The following is a 21,785-nucleotide window of genomic DNA, read 5'->3' as shown; positions in this document are numbered from 1 at the left end:
TAGATTGTGTTGTAACAGTGGTACTCATATACCAGGAGAAAAAAAAGTCCAATAGAATACTGCTGCTGTAGTATTACTATTAGAAATTAAAATCAAGTTAAAGGTACTTAAAGAAGCTGTGGTGCAACTAGGGAACTACAATGTGTTTATCTGCTTGCTTTCAGTTAATCTCAAACAAGGTGAAGCAGTAGAGCATAGTTAATCTGGATCAAAAGAATTTTAATTAAGTGCTTAGAAAAACACTAGTGAGGCATGCTGGGTTTTGCCAACACTGGTTCACGTGCGTATCTGTATGAGTTTGAAGTCGTCTTTTTGTTGTTGGGTAGGGTTAGGAAGGAGCGAGTTAAAAATCTTGAAATACAGCTATTTTTGGGTCCGTATCTCAAAGGATCCTAAAATAGTTGGTTGTCTCAAGAACTGGTGTGCATGGATCCCTATGCTTAAGATATGTGAAAAGTCCATAGTAAAATTTTGACCCACATATTCAGAGACTGTTTGATGATTGGAGAACCTGGAGGGAGGTGGTGAGCAGTTGCAGAAAAGTGTTGAACTTCTTTTTCTCAGCCAGTTTGTCTTCCTCCCGCTCCTAGTTGCAATTCCTCTTCACCTCCAACAAGTCACAGGGCCCCATATTTAATAGTGGTATCTTTGGCTTCCTGCCACCCCCAACCACCACACACCTGTACATTGTCCTGGGTAACTGCTACCTCAGACCCTTTGGGTGAGGAGGAGGGTGATGAGAGGGCTGACTGATGAACCCCCTCCCACATCTCCTGCTTTCACAGAGGTTATTGACTAGAAGGGTTGTCTGAAGTGAGCCAAGAAAATTCTTCACTTCCCTAAAATACTCCTCATTGCAGTGGGAAGGTAAAATCCCTTCCTCTCTTGCTTTAGCTGTCTCTGCACTAAGCCCAGGACCAAAAAATGCACAAAAGACCTACTGTGATGGCTAACATACCTTTATGGGCTTTAGTTGTGAGTGTCTATTACTGTTCTAAGACTTTCAGGGCTCCACCTGAGCCTGGTTTCAGTGGGAGAAGAGAGTGAGTTTCCCTTGCTGTCTTGTGTGGAGTGGTGAGTCTGCTTTTTGTCTTCAGTTTTCTCAAGATACCCTTGAGAGAAAGCTACACCCAGATGCAAGCCTAGCTGCTTAACCCATATCATTCACAGCTCTTGGAATCATTCTGCACAGTGAATCTGAGGTGAAGGAGAGATGGGGGTTTGCAGTAAATCTTCAAAACTGACAAAGTTTCTTTAAAGCTAATAAATTTTAATATGTTTCAGAGTAGCAGCCGTGTTAGTCTGTATCTGCAAAAAGAAAAGGAGTACTTGTGGCACCTTAGAGACTAACAAATTTATTAGAGCATAAGCTTTCGTGAGCTACAGCTCACTTCATCGGATGCATCCGATGAAGTGAGCTGTAGCTCACGAAAGCTTATGCTCTAATAAATTTGTTAGTCTCTAAGGTGCCACAAATTTTAATATGGCGCCATTAAAAAAAAAAACCCAGAAAACATAGCCATATTGTAAATTTCAAAGACAAAAATAGATTTTCCCAGAAATCCTAAATAAGCTGTGGTGTGTGTTTAAAAAAAAACTGCAGCACCCATCCATCCCTTGTTTTCTCTCTTTCCACAGTTGTCAGGTGGCTGCGAGTTGACTGTGGTCATCCATGACTTCACAGCATGCAACAGCAATGAGCTGACAATCCGCCGTGGTCAGACAGTGGAGGTTCTAGAGAGGCCCCATGACAAGCCTGACTGGTGTCTGGTACGAACCACAGATCGATCCCCTGCTGCAGAAGGGCTAGTTCCCTGTGGATCGCTCTGCATTGCCCACTCTAGAAGCAGCATGGAGATGGAAGGTATCTTTAATCACAAAGGTAAGTGAGAATGTGTTTTACGTGCTAGTTGTTGGCCTCATTGCAGCATTTCATATTTTTTTAGTAAAAAATGCTGTATAAGATAACGATTTTTTTTAAGAGTTTCATTCAATGCCTTTGAATTTTTATCTATTCTTGGATAAGACTTTCTGGACGTAGAAGTCTATGGGTAAAACTTGTATTCCAAGACTTCTGAGGACCCAGACTGAAGCAGCTCAGCATCTTATGTGTGAAGTGGAGAAGCAATGGGAGATTTGGAAGCCATTTAGACAAGTTATGTCCTATTAAAATAAACTGAGTTGGATGTTCTGCTGGAGCAAACCTTGACACTGTGCGAACCTGTGCCTCAGAAATTTAGAAGAAAAAAATTTAAAAGGAGAACAGGGTCTTGCCCTGCACGGAGACAGAAAATTAAATTCAGCTGCTTTAAAAACAAAAACAAAAAAACCCCCACAACACTATGGTTAAAATTCTTGCCACTCACAATACCAGTTAGCTGTGTAGAATGCTACGTTTTTCTTTCTCAGCATTTTAAAAATTGTACAGTGAGTCTAGGAAGATTAGGCTTTTCCCTTTGTCTAGTTGTTCAGCTTTATAAGTAGCCTGTAAGGAGCCTAATCATTAGACTTCAGCCGCAGCTATATTGGGTCCTGTTTAAATTTTTGGGGGCATAATTGTTTGAAAAAACCTTTATATGTAAGGGCGCGATCTAGTTTTCCGAATGAATGATACTCTTTTTAGGAAATCAAGGGCAATATGGGAGGCTGCCTGTAGCTTTTTATTAATTTTATTGAGGCACTGGAAAAAGAAGTTTTTTCAGCGTGAATGGGATATTTCACCCTCTAGCAAAGAGAGGGATTATCTTTATTTGGTGTATTCCTGGATAAGTGGGTGTGGTGTTTAATGTTCCAGTCCTCACAGGATGCTTTTACATGTAATATCAGTCTAGGAATGAATAGCTGTGTCTCTTGACTTCTTGACTGGGGGCAATTGATTTCATTCCTGAATTAGGCCGACACACAAAGCCTGTGCTCAGAAGCAGATAGGTTTATTGGAAAAGGCGGTTTGCCCATTTAAAAGAAGCCTTTTGAGCCTCTTCATTTAGAATAGAGAACGAAATGTAAGTTATGAGTCAAAGTGCCTCATCACAGATGCAGTAAATATCTATAGAACTTATACATTGATCAGATTGTATTATAAGCAGAAGAACTGTTGAGAAATCAATTGGTATACTATGCTGTTGGAAAGCACTTTTTATTTTTCCCACTTCATCGATTTTCCAGCCAGCTCCTTGTTCTTCTCTTCTTTCTGGTTTGTTCAGCTTGTGCAACAATGTAGTTGGCTCTAACAGGAAAGCTTTATGTGTTACTTACTTGGGTGTGCAGCATGCACAGCAGCAATTGTGTGTGTGCAGGGTGATGTAGCAGAGAAAGCTGAAAATTTTGTCTCTAGGTTGATACTTCAGCTTTTTTGTCCTGTGGTAGTCTGGGTAAGGAAGCCTAGCAGCCATTTGGATGATTAATTGATAAATATTTTTTGGTTTCACTAAGGCGTTTCTTCCTTTGACTGGGAGTGTGAAATCATAATAATGTGTCAGTGTTTGCAAAGGGAGCTTCTGAAGCAAAATAATTCTTATTAGAAAGGGCAGGCTGGATTGGACAAAAGGAAAATTCCAGTATGTGATATGGGGAATATTGAACCAGTTATAACCAGACTCATGCGGGATTCTGTGTGAGAGACACAAAACTACATTTGTGTTTAATAAGTTTTGCATTTGATTTTTCCTTCCTAAGTGTAGTACGTTGAACATATCTTGATTTGATTTCAGACCAATTCTCCAATTTATCAAGGTAATTTTGGTTTATAATTCTGTCCTCCAAAGTGCTTGCAACCCCTCCCAGGTGTCATACGCAGATTTTATAAATGTCCTCTTCATTCCATTATCCAGGTCATTAATGAAAATACTGAATAGTACCAGACTCAGGACAGACTTCTGTGGGACCCACCATATAGTGCTCTCAGCAACCCATTGATAACTATTCTTTGAGTACAGTCTTCCAACTAGTTTTTCACCCACTTATAGCAATTTCCCTAGTTTGCTTATGTGACTGTCATGTGGGACTGTGTCAAAAGCCTTACTACAGTCAAGACATATCACATCTACTTTTACCCACTATCCATTAGACAGGGAACCCTGTAAAAGAAAAAAATCACTGGCTTGGCATTATTCATTATTGACAAATCTATGCTGGCTATTTCTTATAGCCCTATTATCCTCTAGGTGCTTATAAATTGATACGCTATTTTTCCAGGTATCAGATGTTAGGTCTGTTACTTCCCAGGGTCGTCTTTGTTCTCCTTTTTAAAAATAGGTGTGATATTTGCCCTCGTCCTCAGGGGTCTGACCTGTTCTTAAAGATGATTGCTACCAGTTCAAAATTGGCTACAGCTAGTTGCTTACATGCTCTAGGATGCATTTCATCAGGCCCAGCTGATGTGAATTCATCTAACTTAAGTCAGTACTTTTTAACTTGTTCTTTTCTTATTCTGACTTGTGCTCCCTCCCACTTAGTTATTAATATTGTGTTAAGTGTCTAGTCACATACTTTTAGTGAAGACTGAGCAAAATAGGCATTAAACACTTCAGTCTTGTTGTCCATTAATAGTTCTCCTTCCCCACTAAGTAGAAGACCTTCACTTTACTTTGCCTTTTATGTCCCTTGCTAAGTGTGACTCATTTTGTACTTTAACCCTTCTGTTTTTGACCTTGCTTGCTTCTGCTGTTCTTTTGTATTCCTCCTTAGCAATTTGTCCATGTTTCCACTTTTTGTAGGATTCCTTTTTTGGTTTTCAGGTCACTAAAGAGCTCCTGATGGAGCTATGTTGCCTCTACTATTCTTCCTGCCTTTCCTTTGTGTTGGGATAGTTTGCTGTTGTGACTTAATAGTGTCTCTTTGAGAAACTGCCAGTTCTCCTGAACTCCTTTTTTCCCTTTTGTTTTCTTCCCATGGGACATTACCTACTAGTTCTCTGAGTTTGCTGAAGTCTGCTTTTGGAGGTGCATTGTCCCTATCCTGCTGCTCTCACTCCTGCCTTTTCCTTAAAATCATGATATCTGTCATTTAATGATTACTTTCACCCAGGTTGCCTTCCACCTTCAGACTGGCAATCAGTTCCTCCCTGTTAGTCAGAATCAAGTCTAAATTGACCAACCCTCTGATTGCTTGCTCCACCTTCAGAAACAAGAAATTGTCCCCAGTACATTCCAAGAACGTATTGGATATTTTATATTTTGCCATAGTTACTTCTTCAAGAGATGTCTGGGTAGTAAGTCCCACATTAGTATTTTGACAAGTTTCAGAGTAGCAGCCGTGTTAGTCTGTATTCGCAAAAAGAAAAGGAGTACTTGTGGCACCTTAGAGACTAACAAATTTATTTGAGCTTAAGCTTTCATGAGCTACAGCTATTTTGGATACTTCTGCTGTTGGTTCTAGAAATGAATCTTCCATTTCCTCGTTCTGCTTGGGTGGTATGTAGTAGACCCCTATCATAACAGTGCCTCCTTTTATTCCCCATTTATCCTTACCCAGAGACTTCCAGCTGGTCTGCCTTCATCTCTTTCTGGACCTCAGAACTTGTTTGCACATTCTTCGTGTATCATGCAACATTTCCTCCCTTTTATCCCTGCAAGGCCTACTTGGACAGTCTAGATCCCTTTATACCCATAGCCTTGAGATTTATTCTCCCTTTCCCCCACCTTCCCCCCCACAGTCTGTGATGCCAGTTAACTAATACTTCAGCTTGTAAATAACTCCTAGTTCTTCCTTTTTATACCCCATGCTCCCTGCATCTATAGACATTTGTGATGTTGAGCAGATTTCTCCCCAACCTCCACATGCGCACACACTCTCTTGTTGCTCCTGTGTGACCCTGTTATAATTTTTAATTTCTCCCCAACTTCTAGCCCTTTGTCAAGGTCACCGTTTTTATGTTTACCTGTGGGATTTTGTGACTTGCCCCCTTTGAAGCTAGTCTCCCCACAACTTTGGTGAGGCTGCCCTGGAGAATTGGATTCTATCCCTGGCCTTTGCCACAGAGTTCCCATGTGATGCTGGGCAACTCACTTAAACCAAACTTTTCACAGGTGGTCAGCTGCTCACTAATTATTTGTTCCTAATTTTCTGGATGCCTGATGTGAGAGCCTAGGCTCTGATTTGCAGAAGTGTTGACAAGTCACAGTTGCAACTGAAGTCAATGGGAACTGTGATTTGAATATATGAAGTGCTTTAAAGTGCTGAATACTCTGAAAAATCAAGTCCTAGGTATTTCAAATTGGGCACCCAAAATTCGGGGATACTTCAGCCTTACTGTCTCTGTGCCTCAGGTCCCTATCTGAAAAATGAGACTAATACCAGCCCCAGTCCTCACAGGAGTATTGTGAAGCACACAGATTCTGTAGTAATGAGCAGCATAGAAAAGCTCTTGATATTAGTAATTTTTTCTTCAGAGAAAGGTTTAAATAGTTGGCAGTGAATAAGTCATCAGGCCACACATTGAACAAGGATAAAACAAGATATTGAATAGTTACTCATTCTGGTATTTCCTGACACGTTAATGCTCAACTTTAAATCCATACTATTCTTTTAATGTAGTTTTTTCCCCGTATAATATAATAAAGCTTCTGTGTTGTTTGAGTGAATCAACAGATGTTTATGGTATTAGGTTTCGTATTTTTATTTACTTCAATAACCAGCCTACCTGGGTTGAGATTTTCTTCAAATGAATCTGCTTCATTTTCTTTTTTCCCCCAGTTGGATCTTTGTAGAAACAAAGGATTACTGTGGTAATCCTCCTCAGTTCCACAGTAACTTTCTTCCTCTTCAAAACCACGACACAGACTGAAGTATGAAACAACTTCTTTTTGAATATTTTTCTGAAATCCATGAAGACATATTGTTAAAGCTCTTTGATTCCTGCAGTCATGGTTTTACAAGAAGCACTGAAAAACCGTCTCAACAGTTTCCTACTTTACATGATAGTTGGAAAATTATAGGCTGTCCAAAAGCTAAAATGTGCTTCAGCAGTTTGACATAGCAAGCCTCTTCTCTTCTAATATAAATAGCTAATTCCTGTGTTGTATTTATTTTAAAAAAAAACTATATATATTCTCAAGGGGATTTCACCACCATCAAATGTAAAAAAAAAAAAATCGTGTTGTGGTTTAATTCTCAATTAACTATCTAAAATCTGGACTTCTAGGGTAACTAGAGAGCTAAAAGGGTTTCATTTCAGGAAAGCCTAGTGCTTGCAGCCAATCTAAACACCCGTGGTGGTCAGTCTACGTTAAATAAAACACAACCCAGTGTCAGATTTTATTCAGGCTATATTAGAAAATGCTAGATGACCAAAACATTGATTTGGGAGTATTCTGCACTGAGGCACAGCTGTTGGCATTATATTTTATAAATAAAGCATATTCATAGTTTATAATATTAAAATGTCTGTAATGCTGAGTAGGAAATGGAACTTACAAGAAAACTTGTTTTTAGGTAATATTTTTATTAAATGTGAGAACAGGGAACACCTGGCAAGTAAAGGAGATTTAATTCATATAGTGGATGTTTTGTGACTCAAGGCTGGATTGCTGCATAATTGATACCTGAGGCTGATCATAAAAACTGTGCAGTTTCTGCATCTTGTTCACAGTGGAAAAGGCAGATGACATATCACACTGGTCTGTGCTCATGCCTCAATAGCTCCTCATTCAGTGTAAGGCTGTAGTCCTTATAAGAGCCAAAAACAGGATAAGGCCAAACTACTTGAACAGCTGTCTCTCTCCTGCAGCATCACTCCATGACAAAACTTGCCAGATCTGAAGTTGGTCTGTTGTCAGTCATTGACAGGCTATGGAACTTCCTATTGCAGGAATTTTGGTTTTAACTTTTGCTTTACTTCATACTCTAACTGTTTAATCTGTTTGTACAAGGGTTCCCTGAATATAAGCAGCGACATTTTCCAATTCTTCCCCTTTCTTTCCCCAAAGAAAGACCTTCTGTGTCCAGTCCCATAGAGTAGTACCACACAGAATCTCAAAACTCCTGAATTTCACACCTAGACCAGCTTGTGATCTGAACACGTCTGATACTTGGATGGATGGATGGATGGATATAAATTATATTTAATGAAGGTAAAATATGACCAAGGTATGGGCAAGGGCTTTCACAGTGATGACAGAAAAAAAGAATGGCTATGTTTGGGAGAAAGGAGACAAGACATCATGCAGAGGAAGGGGCCTGGCTCTAATTGTGAAAACTGGGGATTCAGGGAGGGGTGTGTAAAGTAATAAAAATGGGAAAGTAAGATGACTTCATCAGTAACACTTTATTTAGGCTGGAAAGGTGGGGAAAGATACAGATAAGGTGGTTCAAGTAACCCCAGCTTCAGAAGACCAAGGCATGGACAAGGGTTTAGAGGTAGAATGAATAAGCAGGAAATAACTTATGTGAAATACACAGGCAGATACAATTTTTTGCTTTGTCCCATTGTATGTGAGAGAAGGATAGTTACAAATATGAGACACCAAATTTCCAAACCTGGGCAAGAGGTCAAGTGGTGGATTGTCAAAGTGAGTATGTAGCCAAATTCTAGTGCAGTCTGCCATATCTCTGAGGATTTGTGTTTTTAGTTCTCTTTTCCTACCACATCCTACATTGGCTATCTTGGATCTTAACAGGTCCCAATAAAACTTCGGAAATGAAATTTCGGATAGTTTTCTCTCTCTAGCAGAGGGGTTGTTTTGTTTTTTTTTCCAAATCAAATATCAGATTAATTATTTTACTAGTTTCTGTTTCTCAAATTATATGTATCTCTAACATTTTGAATTTTCTCAGAATTAACAGAATTGCTTGCTCCATTAATGAATGTATGTTTGGATCATGAAGGTTTATATTTCACCATTTCAGCCCATGAGACTGGTCAGCTCTGTCTGCAGTTCATAAGTTACCCCTGTTCAGGGGTATTAAAATGCGGTTAAAGAGTTGGCTTCTGAAACTTGAATAGCGACAATGAAATCTTCCTACCCTGTGGGAAGTTAAATGAACAAAGCATTACATTTGAGACAGAACAGCCTACAGAGAAGAGAACTGCTCACACTGGATTTGGTATTCATCCACTTGAACATGCTTTGGGTACCAGGCAGCAGCTAATTTTATTTATTTATTTATTTTAATATTCACTGGAAGGGAAATCAGGATATAAAAAGTATCTGCTTCGGAACAGATGTATTTGCACAGCTGAAGCTTTGGAGATAGAAGGTACAAACCAGCAATTCTGGCTGGCTGCCTAGGATTTCCCCGGGGAATTAGTATTTTGCATGAAATTAGCTTTGCTCATGGCAATTTTCTGTAAGTTTTTCAGCTAGATTCAGACATTGGATAGGCTGTAGCCCTCACGTTTTGTTTGCGAGAAACGTCCTTAGTTTATTGCATTGAAGACAGAAGTCCTAGAATATTAATTGTTTCTGTGATAGTCTTTCCAGGTGCTGTACTCTGCGTTAATTAAATTTGCTGAGAAGAGAGGCTGCTGAAATTAGTTCACCTTTGTACATACACACTTTCAGCTTCCCTTGCAGTACAGCCCATCTGATCAGTCTTCACTCATACTAAACAGAACCTGCTACAGTATGTCATAGCATTTTAAACTAAACAATATTACCACTTTTTAATAGAAGAATTTGTGCTCTTGCTAAATAGAGGTGGCTTTGGTTTCAGATAGCCTCTGAAGCATGCTGCTTTGAGCTTTCCAGTATGTGATTGAGCTTCTGATTTAGGTGATACCTCACTGCTTTGGTACACGATGTCCTCATTTCAGTACTGTTTTCAGTCAAGGTTTATTGGCATTATCAAGAAGTAGTGGTGCACTGAAAATAACTGCCGAATTAATGTATTAACGTGAATAATGCCTAGTATGGAAGAAGCAAGTAGGAGCTAGGATTTTCACTGTGAACTTGACAAAAGGAAAAGACCAACTGCATAAATGAGTGAGGCTGGAGAGACCCTTCCTATTCTTAAGGAAACTACCCAAAAATCTTTAGAAATATGGTATAAGTGCACACATGCACTCTCTCGCTCGCTCTCTGGCCTTTTTGTAAAGAGCAGTCCCAGTAATTTATTTTTAGAAGTGGTGAAAGCATTATCAACCTCTGTGTAATTCTGATATGAGCAAACCAGGAGAACCCAGGTGTCTGAAAAAAAACTTAGTTACTCCTGGTAACTTGGGCACTTTAAATCTTCTGGTCCTTGGGCTGTAAATCAGTTTGCAGTATGCTCTTACACAGTAGACTAAATACAGTACAGCAACACTGAAGTCCTTGAATAAGAGACATTATCAAAGTAATGCAACATATTCAAGATTCACATGTCAGTTCAGTGCAACTGCACCTTTATTCCCCAGTTACAGTTTTGTGAGGGCACTCACTCTAGGTTTCCAGCTCCTGAGCCATCACCTCTTTTCAGCAGAGACCCACCTCACCCTCCCTCCTTACCAGAAGAGTATTTCCTATACTGTGTTCTCCCTAGCAAAGTCAGGCAGCCTAAGCTGGCCTGCTTTACTTTTCTCCTCAGAAGATGTTATACAGTGCAATTGCCATAGTTAAGCTATCACACAGCTTTTTCTAAGCAAGCACATTTATTCTTAAGGTGAAAAGCATTACAGAGAAAACAGTAAAACAATAAAAGAACCTACACACATGTTAATAACTTTACCAGAGATCACCCCAGCTCGCACAAGGTTTTTTTTTTTCCTGTGGTTATAAATTCATAACAGCTTCAACTCAGAACAAGAATCCTCATTAATGAGTCAGTTATTCTTTTATACAATTCGTCTTTGAACTGTCCTCATGTAACAGGTGATTAAAAGATGTCCCCCTGAGGATGAAGCATCAAAGGCTGAGTCCTTATGTAGGAGTTTGCAATCCCCTCCTCCCAAGTACATCCTAAGAATTCCACTTCACACGTATTGTCCAAAATATCATACGTGCCTACTACATTGCTCAACCTAGTCTTTCAAAGCTCACAGTACTACCCAGAGATTGCATTAATCCTGTCGTCTTCCTAAAGAAGATCCATACAATCCCACATTGATACATAAACATTTGCATTTTTAGTACAATGGACTCTTAAAATACTTACACTTCATTCAGTACAATGTGTCCAGAATATTGTAGAAAATTGCCATAACTGTTACATAGCCTAGTAACTGTGGATGCATTAAAGTTTATTCTTTTTCTGAAGGCCAAAATTTCTCTTCTGTCCAAGATTAGTATGGATACCTTATTGGGAGTGCTTCATATTTAGTATCATATATTAGTTCAATCCAAGGAAGAGCCAAATATGAATCAGGAAATGGTTTTTTATTTATAAAAAGTCAGCTTTCTGTCTTGCTGCACTGCGAGACCAGTGCCTCTGCCTAAACATTATTTTTAAAAAATCCTAAAATTTTAATGGAAACTAGAAATAAATAGGGAATTTAAGTAGAGCTTATGGCATGTGAAGAGTAATAAATATACTGAATGGAAAAAAAGTACAATTGAAGCTAAGCATAACAAATTCAAGAGGTACCGATCTCTTCCTGAAGGAGAACTTTGTGAGATGTCAAATTAAGAAGGTGATGTCTGGGATAAAATTTTGGTGAGGGGAAGGCAGTTAGGAAGTACGATTACTGTTCTTGTAGAAGTGCTCTCTCAATTTGGCCTTTGGGATTGGTGCTCCCCTTTGCCTGCCGCCTTATGCTAACCTTTACGTTTGGTGGTGTGATGCACCCAGAGCACTAAATGGAGAGCAAGAAGTGGTTCCCCCTCATATAATTCTTCAAACTTGACAGATGATACAAAACTACACAAGATAATTTAAGTCTAAAGCTTACTGCAAAGAATTACAAATGGATCTCACTAAAGTGGGTGTCTTGGCAACAAAATGGCAGAGGAAATTCAGTGTTGGTAAATGCAAAGTAATGCACATTGTAGAACATAACCCAACTATACATTCAAAATGATGGAGTTTAAATTAGCTGTTATCACGCAATAGAGAAATTTTGGAGTCATTGTGGATAGTTCTCTGGAAACATCTGCTCAATGTTCAGTGGCAGTCAAAAAAGCCAACAGTGTTAGGAGTCATTCAGCTTGGAAACTAAGACAACTAAGACGAGTTATGATAGAGATCTATAAAATCATGAATGGAGAAAAGTGAATAGGGAAATATTATTTACTCTTTCATATAAAACAAGAACTAAGGGTCATCTGATTAAATTAATAGGCAGCAGGTTTAAAGCAAACAAAAGGAAGTACATCTTCACACAATGCACAGTCAACCTGTGGAACTCGTTGCCATGGGATGCTGTGAAAGCCAAAAGTACAACCGGGGTTCAAAAAAGTATTGCATACATTGATAGAGGATAGGTCTTTGCTATTAGCCAAAATGGTCAGGGATGAACCCTCATGCTCCAGGTGCTGCTAAACTTCCGACTGCCGGAAGCTGGGACTGGACAACAGAGGATGGGTCATTTGAAATAACCCTGTTCCATTTATTCCTTCTGCAGCATCTGGCACTGGCCACAGTCAGAAGACAGGATACTTGGCTACGTGGACCATTGTTCTGAGTCAGTATGGTGGTGGTGGTTGTTCATTCTATAGTGAGATGCTAGCCCATGGAAATCCATCAGCTTAAACGTGCAGAATGAGAGCACTGAGTGGTACCTTTGGCAACTTCCTACCGTCAGTAATTCTCTTCCCCACAGTCTTGGAGGACAGCAGAGAAGCTCCTTGGTGACTCCCTTATGGGCAGAAGAGCAGCCTCATGCCAGCTTCCTCTCTCACCACAGAGGGGAGACAGAAGTAAGGCCTCAGCCCAAGAACAAGGGACAGCAACAGTGAGCACAGAAGAGGTTATGGAGAGAATAAAATAGGGTGGAGCTGTGAATGAAGTAATAGTTTTGGAAGAAAAGTAGAATTGGGAGAAACAAGATGGAATGAGGAAGGGAAGAGATTGCGGTCCATCTCACAAAGTGGGATATGATGGCTAGAGAGAATAAGGTGGTGATGGAGATGAAGAAAGAAAACACATTACTAATACAGACAAGGAAATGTGGGGAAATAACAGAAGGAAGAAATTTGACCAACTGGAATGTAGTATAATTCAGAGTAAATAATGACAGTTCATTAAACAGGAAAAAGAAAACTGTAGATAATCAGATGAGAGGCAAAATTAGAAAATTAAATCATCTTGGAAGAGAGAGGAGAAAGAGGATCTTGCAATAAACAAGACTGAGGATTAGATAAACCTAGACACAGTAGCAAGAAAGGAAAGTGAAATGAAAACAAAAAAAAGGAGTTGGTAAATTAAATGAATTTTTAAAAATACATATTTTTATGCCAATTTAGGTATGAAAACCTTGGTCGGTCTTGGTGATGGCCACTAAAACTCTAGCTCCTCTATTGACTTATTTTTAACCCCCTTCGGTGATTAATTTATTTTAAATGTGCATTAATGACAGCTTGATTGGCCTTTTCCTGTTCTTGAGTCTTGTGCTCTGTGGAGAGTCTTGTGCAACCCAGTTTACACCATATATCCAGGAGAGTGAGAATATAAACACACTACATTACTGGGTGGGTTAGTGGGAGAGGCCCAGGCCTGAGGAAGAATAACATTTTCTTTATCAGTATCAGAGGGATAGCTGTGTTAGTCTGTAGCCACAAAAATAACGAGGAATCCGGTGGCACTTTAAAGACTAACAAATTTATTTGGGCATAAGCTTTTGTGGGTAAAAAAATGCATCTGAAAAAGTGGGCTTTTAACCCATGAAAGCTTATGCCCTAATAAATTTGTTAGTCTTTAAGGTGCCACCGGACTCCATGCTTTCCCCAAAACATGGTGAGTCTCATACTGTTATGCATAGGTCAGTTTGAAAACAAGGTGATAGTGCTCTCACGGGCCCTGGCCACAGCCCGAGGTTGGCCCATTCTGATATTGACATGAAGTGGTACTTGGAAGAGGCTACATTCTGAGGATCTGCACAATAGCCTCTCTTTATTTCCTCTCTCTGCTTGATCAACAGTGGAAGTTTACATTATTGACACTTGGGGTCAGAGTCTCATTTACATTCACATTTTTACATTGCACAGGGAGTGTAAAGTCCTCACTGTGTGAGTAAATCATATTTACACCCATTTTATATTAAAGTGGTGTAAAGGGGGCCTTAGGTGTTCATCATTAGGTTTTGGAGTTAACATCCCATTGATAAATGAGGAGAGTTCACATTTTCCTTCAAATTGTTTTTGTCTGTAGAATTAGGAAGGCTTCGTTACATTGGTTCACATTTTGAAATTTTCTTGGTAAACAGCAAGATTACAAGGTTCATATTGTGTTTATAAAAGGTAAGTTTCTGGAGCACAGTATGGGAGCCACAATGGGAAAAGACCGTCTTGCCAAGCTGCAATGTTGCAAGGGGGTAAATGTCATCCTTTGTAAGCTGACCACCAGCAAATTACACCAAGGACTATTCTGAGAGAACAAAAATAAAAGGAGTACTTGTGGCACCTTAGAGACTAACAAATTTATTAGAGCATAAGCTTTCGTGAGCTACAGCTCACTTCATTCAGCTCACGAAAGCTTATGCTCTAATAAATTTGTTAGTCTCTAAGGTGCCACAAGTACTCCTTTTCTTTTTGCGAATACAGACTAACACGGCTGCTACTCTGAAATCTGAGAAAACAGTATTTGCTAAAATACAGGGTTTGCTTAGTCCTCTTCACATCATAAAGGATGTTATCACAGGAGCTATTGCCAGTATAAATTCTTTTCCAAACCTATTATTTTTGGATTCTCAGGCATTAGCTAACTCAGCAAAGATGGCATACTCGGGCTTTCTATGGTAACTTACATATACTGGGTATTTTATACCTAGATTCTAGCTGCTATCCTAAAAGCAGCTTCCATGCCTTACTTCCTGAGGGGGATCAGCATGTACCTCTCTAAACTAAATACGGTTTCAGGGATTCTTTAAAATAAAGACTGGACTTTTCCAGTTACGAAGAAAGGGGATAATATAAAGTGCTGCAGGAAACAAACGTATGCAGCACTAGAGTTGTAAATATTATTAATAATATTAATGAATACTTTTCCACTTTGTGATCTGTGTGCCTAAATTGATAATTTTAAGACTAGTATCTTTTCTAAGGGAAGCCAGACAAGCAGTGCATAACCCAAACACAAAACTTCATTAACTTTCAGGGTTGGTGAATGACTTTTTAGCAAAGGAAAAAACATCTGTAATGGAATGTTGGTTACAACTTTGAAGCACACACAAATTTGGAGATTCTCTGATGAGCAGTTGTTAATTTTCCAGTTACCTCCCACACCTTCTCAATGTGTTTAGTGCAACATAGAGGTGATACACCATCTTCTCTTCTCCCTCCTCAAAACTCTCTCATGCATAGGGAGAATCGTGTATGTATGAGAGAGAGGAGAGATATTAAAAGGTTTCCTTAAGCCCTAATTGCAGCCCAAATATGCATACATTTTATATGGTAGGTAAGTTATGGTCCAAAGTTATTGCTCTAAAAACAAACAAACAAAAATCCTCCTCAGTAAACAGCCCTACATGAAATCCTGGCCCTATTGAAAACAATGGCAAAACTCCCTTTGACTTGAGAAGGGCCAAGGTTTTCCCCCGTTTTTCGTATAACAGCACGGGTATATACTGTATATGTGTGAGAGAATTTAAGCGAAATTAAAATAAAACAAAAAAAACCTCGTATCAGGCACTGACTCTGCAGCTTAGTCCTCCACCTTCCAGAAATGCTTTGAACTAATGGCAGAGTTATCAGATTATCTTGCTGTCCCACAGGATGTGACAGGGAGGGAGAGTGGAGAGTGCCTTTCCTATTATTACACAGCTGAATATGATGGGAGGGCAGGAAGTCAAAGTGAGTTTTTCTTGCTAAATATTAATGTTTGAACCCTAAACCCTGTAACTAAATTGAGTTTAATGTGCATGTCTTGCATCCATTTCCGGATACAGCATGTTATCTCTTGAGGAGCTCTAAAAGTTCCACCTGCCATAAAGTGCAACACTGTTGCTGTTTTAACCATAGATGCCATGCAGATATAGATTATTTTTATTAGGAAGATTCACTGTATAGAAGTCCAAAGAATACATCCAAGTAGAAAAGGTTTAAGGAAAGTTGTTTTTAACTAACAAAAATACACTTGTAAAATTTGAGACTGGCATAGCACGTGATGTTTATTAGCCATATCGTTATTTGTTATATTTTTAATTAATGCAAAAGTTTGCCATTTATGCTGTGCAGATCCTCGGCGTTCTTTTTATTGCGTTTGTCATCTATTTTGGAACAGTTTGCCTTAAGGGAGAGTTTACTACTTGAAACTACTTGAGTAGGTTTAATCATGCAGCTACAAGAAACTACCAGACATGAATTCAGACTTTTGTGTAAAAGAGCTAATGCATGCTGGAACATAAGGGGAAGGAGTAAACTAGTTAATTGAAATGTACCAGTGCTATTGAAATGTAGTGGTGTTAAAGTTTCTAAAGATACAAAGAACTTTGTGTACCTATAGCAGTGCCTTTAATAGTTGAGTAAAGTTAGACAGTGTAAAGTATTATAACATGTTTTAGATCAGGATAGGAAAAATTTTTGTGGTTTAGCACCGGTGTTTGGACCAATTCTGCATAATCTCTTTTGAATGAGATGCAAAACTAATGTCCTGATCATCTGTGCTTGTCACAGCTCTCAATGGAACTTTTTTGCAAGAGCTTTGGTATCCAGGCCAAATTACAGCTTAAATAATTAAATTCTGATGGTCTAAAAAAAAATTGCCCTATTTAAAATGGCTGAAGAATTATTCCATTCTTGCCTGTAATAGTGCAAAACAGTGCTACGAAACAGCTTTACCAGGTGGATTCCACACCAAAAGCAAGTGAAAGTAATTACTATGTGTGTATGTTTATACATAACACAAATAATATTAAATAATTATTAATATAAATAATAATTTTGAAGGATCAGTGATTTTTTTTGTTTGGTTAAAACTCTCTGGTTACCAATTTAAATTGCATCATTTTCCCTCTAAAGCATTTAAAGAGGTTGTGTGCAACTCCAGGACATACTTTCACTTTTTAAAATATTTTATGAATGTGAACACGCTTCTCTGTTTCTCTTTTCTCAGTGGTCAGATGTATTTCCAGTTAAAATGTAACCACCATCATGCCCCACAGTATCACCTTACAAATCTCTTGACTTCTACCAGTGTATTCACAAATGAAACTCGATACTTAATCTAGTTGTTTTCTTGAGCACACTGATTCCTTTTGTTTTAAAGAGTTTTGATGAAAATCTTTAAAAGAAAAAAACTAGCAACTTATTTATTGCAAAATTTTATTTAAAAAATCAAAATAGTTATGATGAAAGTTTTGGATAACAGTACATAGACAAAAAGAAAAGGAGTACTTGTGGCACCTTAGAGACTAACAAATTTATTTGAGCATAAGCTTTTGTGAGCTACAGCTCACTTCATCGGATGCAACATCGACTAATGGTAAAATTAGTATTCAGCACTTCATTAGGAGCGCAAAATATTCCTCACTTTGAACAACTGCTTTTTTTGGCACTCTCCCATGGAGAAAGGAGACTGTTTCCTTCCCTCTTGTTAAGTAATCTATGTATGAGAAATAACATTGCTTGCAGTCATCCAAGAGAGTTTCAGTGTTTGAATTATCTGAAGCTGGTTTTGTTGTGGTTTTGCTGACAGTGACTGGAATCCTTCAAGCTGAATTGGCATTCTGCAGTGGTGACTGTGCTTAGGAGTCAGTTTTCCCAAATCTTATCCAGATAAATGCAAGACAGGGACACTGAAGCATTCACTATTTCTCTGACTGCTTTTAAAATCTAAATTAGTCAGAAAATAAATTATTAATATAATGAAGATGGTGTTGAGGGAAAGCTTGCAAAGATCTGTGCTTTCGTGATTGTGCCTATATAATTGCAGACATTTGCCACACCTCTGGCATACCTTATATGATCATAGTGATGGAAGAGACTTAGTCAATCATCAAGTCCATGACCCGGATGAGATTAACTGTTTTCAAGCTTTAATATTTCCGGTTAGGGCCTTAGTAGCTGAGTGACTTGGTGGCAGTTCATCCCAGTTTAGTTATTGGAAAATTCTCATTTCATAGGACGAATAGAAGTTTAAAGGAAACTTATGAATTGTCTGGCTAGGAGCGATTCTTGAGAACCAAACAAAAAAATTCCCTTCCATCAGTTTTCAGTTTAACATGGTTTCCCATTTTGAGCCAATTTTAAACAAAAAAAGAGAGAGGCGCGATGATGCATGTTTGACTTTTTGTGGAAATAGTCATAGTATGTTGAAAGATGGAAATGTTAATGGACACCCTAAAGAAGTGATGTTCACACCATTACCCCCAAAATGCAGCTTCTGATTTTACCCAACAAAAGGTACTTTTCAGCTGGCAGTCCTGCTAGGAAGGAACAGGAAATAATGTGCTGAATACATTTCGAAAGAAGCAGTGTTCTAATCATTCCTCTCTTGCGCTCTGCATAGTGTTATCTGTGGGGTAGAAGAGCAGAGAGGAGTTCTGTAAACAGGGCTATCTTTGTGTATAGAACCTAAGAAACCAGATCCTAGTGGGTGCAGCTGTGCTGGAAGTACTGAAACTGTAGACACATTCTACAAAGAGGAAAAGCAAAAACTAGACTCCTTTCACAATTTCTATTTTAATATAATGTTAAAGTTACCCTCAAAGTCTCCACCTTAAATTTATTTATTGAAGTACTCTTGGTTTCCTCGTTAGGTTGTGGTATTTTGGGGGGGATTTAGAGAGGAGAGTCTGAATTAGCAGAGCTGGCAACAAAGAATGAATTATGTGGGTTTATAAGCAAGCACTGTTTGTTTCTTTAATATGAAATGCATATTGTAAATAAAATTCCGACTAGTCTATGTAACATTAGATTTTAATCCAAGAGTTTAATAGTCGCAGCTTTATATTTCTGAATTTTAGCTTTTAGGTCTGGGTGATCTTCTGTCCAGTACAATATCTATCCTCTCCCTGATGCAAAAACATGGATCAGAATTCTGAAGGTTAAACACTGAAATAAGGAAAGTATTTGCCTTTATCAGATAGCTTAAAAAAAATCTTCAAAACATGGCATTTAGGTGCCTGAAAAACTAAATAATTCACCCTTAGTGTAACTTAAAATAAATACCTAGTTTCTAGCAGGTAAAAATGAACTAGCACATTTGCATTTCAGATTAATGGGAATCCTATTAATAATTTGTAGTGATAACTTCTAAATGTATGAAGTGTATGTATGTATGTATGAAGTATTCTGTGAATTGAATGTATGAGACACGTGGGAAAGTTCCATAAATGCAGACTGTTCATCTGGTGTTGCTTGAATGTTTCACTGACTTTGGAAGAGGTTTTTTTTTAAACAGTCCTAAAAAGAATCATCAATTATTCAGTATACAGAAATAAAGGGAGAAGGATGGATGTTCAGTAAAAACATTTTTGAAGTTGTGGTACAACTTAAATAGGTTTCAGAGTAGCAGCCGTGTTAGTCTGTATTGGCAAAAAGAAAGAGTACTTGTGGCACCTTAGAGACTAACAAATTTATTTGAGCATAAGTTTTCGTGAGCTACAGCTCACTTCATCAGATGCATTCAGTGGAAAATACAGTAGGGAGATGTATATACATAGAGAACATGAAACAATGGGTGTTACCATACACACTGTAACCAGAGTGATCACTTAAGGTGAGCTATTACCAGCAGGAGAGTGGGGGGTGGGGGAGACGTTTTGTAGTGATAATAAAGGTGAGCCATTTCCAGCAGTTGACAAGAATGTATTAGGAACAGTGGGGGGGAACAGGGGGGATAAACATGGGAAAATAGTTTTACTTTGTGTAATGACCCATCCACTCCCAGTCTCTATTCAAGCCTAAGTTAATTGTATCCAGTTTGCAAATTAATTCCAATTCAGCAGTCTCTCATTGGAGTCTGTTTTTGAAGTTGTTTTGTTGAAGTATTGCCACTTTTAGGTCTGTAATCAAGTGACGAGAGAGATTGAAGTGTTCTCCAACTGGTTTTTGAATGTTATAATTCTTGACGTCTGATTTGTGTCCATTTATTCTTTTACGTAGAGACTGTCCAGTTTGACCAATGTACATGGTAGAGGGGCATTGCTGGCTCATGATGACATATATCGCATTGGTAGATGCGCAGGTGAACGAGCCTCTGATATTGTGGCTGATGTGATTAGGCCCTATGATGGTGTCCCCTGAATAGATATATGGACACAGTTGGCAATGGGCTTTTTTGCAAGGATAGGTTCCTGGGTTAGTGGTTCTGTTGTGTGGTGTGTGGTTGCTGGTGAGTATTTGCTTTAGGATGGGTGGATGTCTGTAAGCAAGGTAAACCTGTCTCCCAAAATCTGTGAGAGTGATGGGTCGTCCTTCAGGATAGGTTGTAGATCCTTGATGATGCATTGGAGAGATTTTAGTTGGGGGCTGAAGGTGATGGCTAGTGGCATTCTGCTATTTTCTTTGTTGGGCCTGCCCTATAGTAGGTGACTTCTGAGTACTCTTCTGGCTCTGTCAATGTGTTTCCTCACTTCAGCAGGTGGGTACTGTAGTTGTAAGAATGCTTGATAGAGATCTTGTAGGTGTTTGTCTCTGTCTGAGGGGTTGGAGCAAATGCGGTTGTATCGTAGAGCTTGGCTGTAGACAATGGATCATGTGGTGTGGTCTGGATGAAAGCTGGAGGCATGTAGGTAGGAATAGCGGTCAGTAGGTTTCCGGTATAGAGTGGTGTTTATGTGACCATTGCTTATTAGCACCGTAGTGTCCAGGAAGTGGATGTCTTGTGTGGACTGGTCCAGGCTGAGGTTGATGGTGGGATGGAATTGTTGAAATCATGGTGGAATTCCTCAAGGGTTTCTTTTCCATGGGTCTAGATGATGAAGATGTCATCAATGTAATGCAAGTAGAGTAGGGGCATTAGGGGACGAGAGCTGAGGAAGCGTTGTTCTAAGTCAGCCATAAAAATGTTGGCATACAGTAGGGCCATGCGGGTACCCATAACAATGCCACTGATTTGAAGGTATACATTGTCCCCAAATGTGAAACAGTTATGGGTGAGGACAAAGTCACAAAGTTCAGCCACCAGGTTTGCCGTGACATTATCGGGGATACTGTTCCTGACGGCTTGTAGTCCATCTTTGTGTGGAATGTTGGTGTAGAGGGCTTCTACATCCATAGCGGCCAGGATGGTGTTTTCAGGAAGATCACCGATGAATTGTAGTTTCCTCAGGAAGTCAGTGGTGTCTCGAAGATAGCTGGGAGTGCTGGTAGCATAGGGCCTGAGGAGGGAGTCTACATAGCCAGACAATCCTGTCAGGGTGCCAATGCCTGAGATGATGGGGCATCCAGGATTTCCAGGTGTATAGATCTTTGGTAGCAGATAGAAAGAAACTACACCATTTGCTCGAGAAACTCGCTGAAAAAGCACAAGAACAAATCTGCACAGACATAGCCCTGGAACCCCGACCTGGGGTATTCTATCTGCTACCCAAGATCCGTACAGTTATTGACCCCCTTCTAACCTGTCCCTTCCAACCGGTTCCTGTCCCCATCCTCTCTCTTTCACAGTTCCTCATCCCAGTCCCGTTTTCTTCACCTACCCAGTCCCAGTCTCTGTGCTTAGCCAGTCTCGGTTCCCCACCCTTCCCAGGTCAACAAGCAATCTGTGTCTTCCCTTCCCACCCACTCCCGGTCTTCAGTCAACCCCATCCACACTGGCTCACAGTCCAGTTC

General features: G+C 39.2%; 1 protein-coding gene across 1 annotated transcript in view; it reads left to right on the top strand.

Moving 5' to 3' along the window:
• The window catches only part of TRIO (trio Rho guanine nucleotide exchange factor), a 404,237-nt gene that overhangs the window by 303,122 nt on the left and 79,330 nt on the right, over positions 1–21,785 (top strand). The window contains 1 exon segment of the mRNA XM_038392902.2: positions 1,639–1,882. Coding sequence (XP_038248830.1) covers positions 1,639–1,882 — 244 coding nt within the window.

The sequence above is a fragment of the Dermochelys coriacea genome, chromosome 2 (assembly GCF_009764565.3).
Source record: "Dermochelys coriacea isolate rDerCor1 chromosome 2, rDerCor1.pri.v4, whole genome shotgun sequence".
Classification (NCBI taxonomy): domain Eukaryota; kingdom Metazoa; phylum Chordata; order Testudines; family Dermochelyidae; genus Dermochelys; species Dermochelys coriacea.
This window is presented reverse-complemented; position numbering and strand designations above follow the sequence as displayed.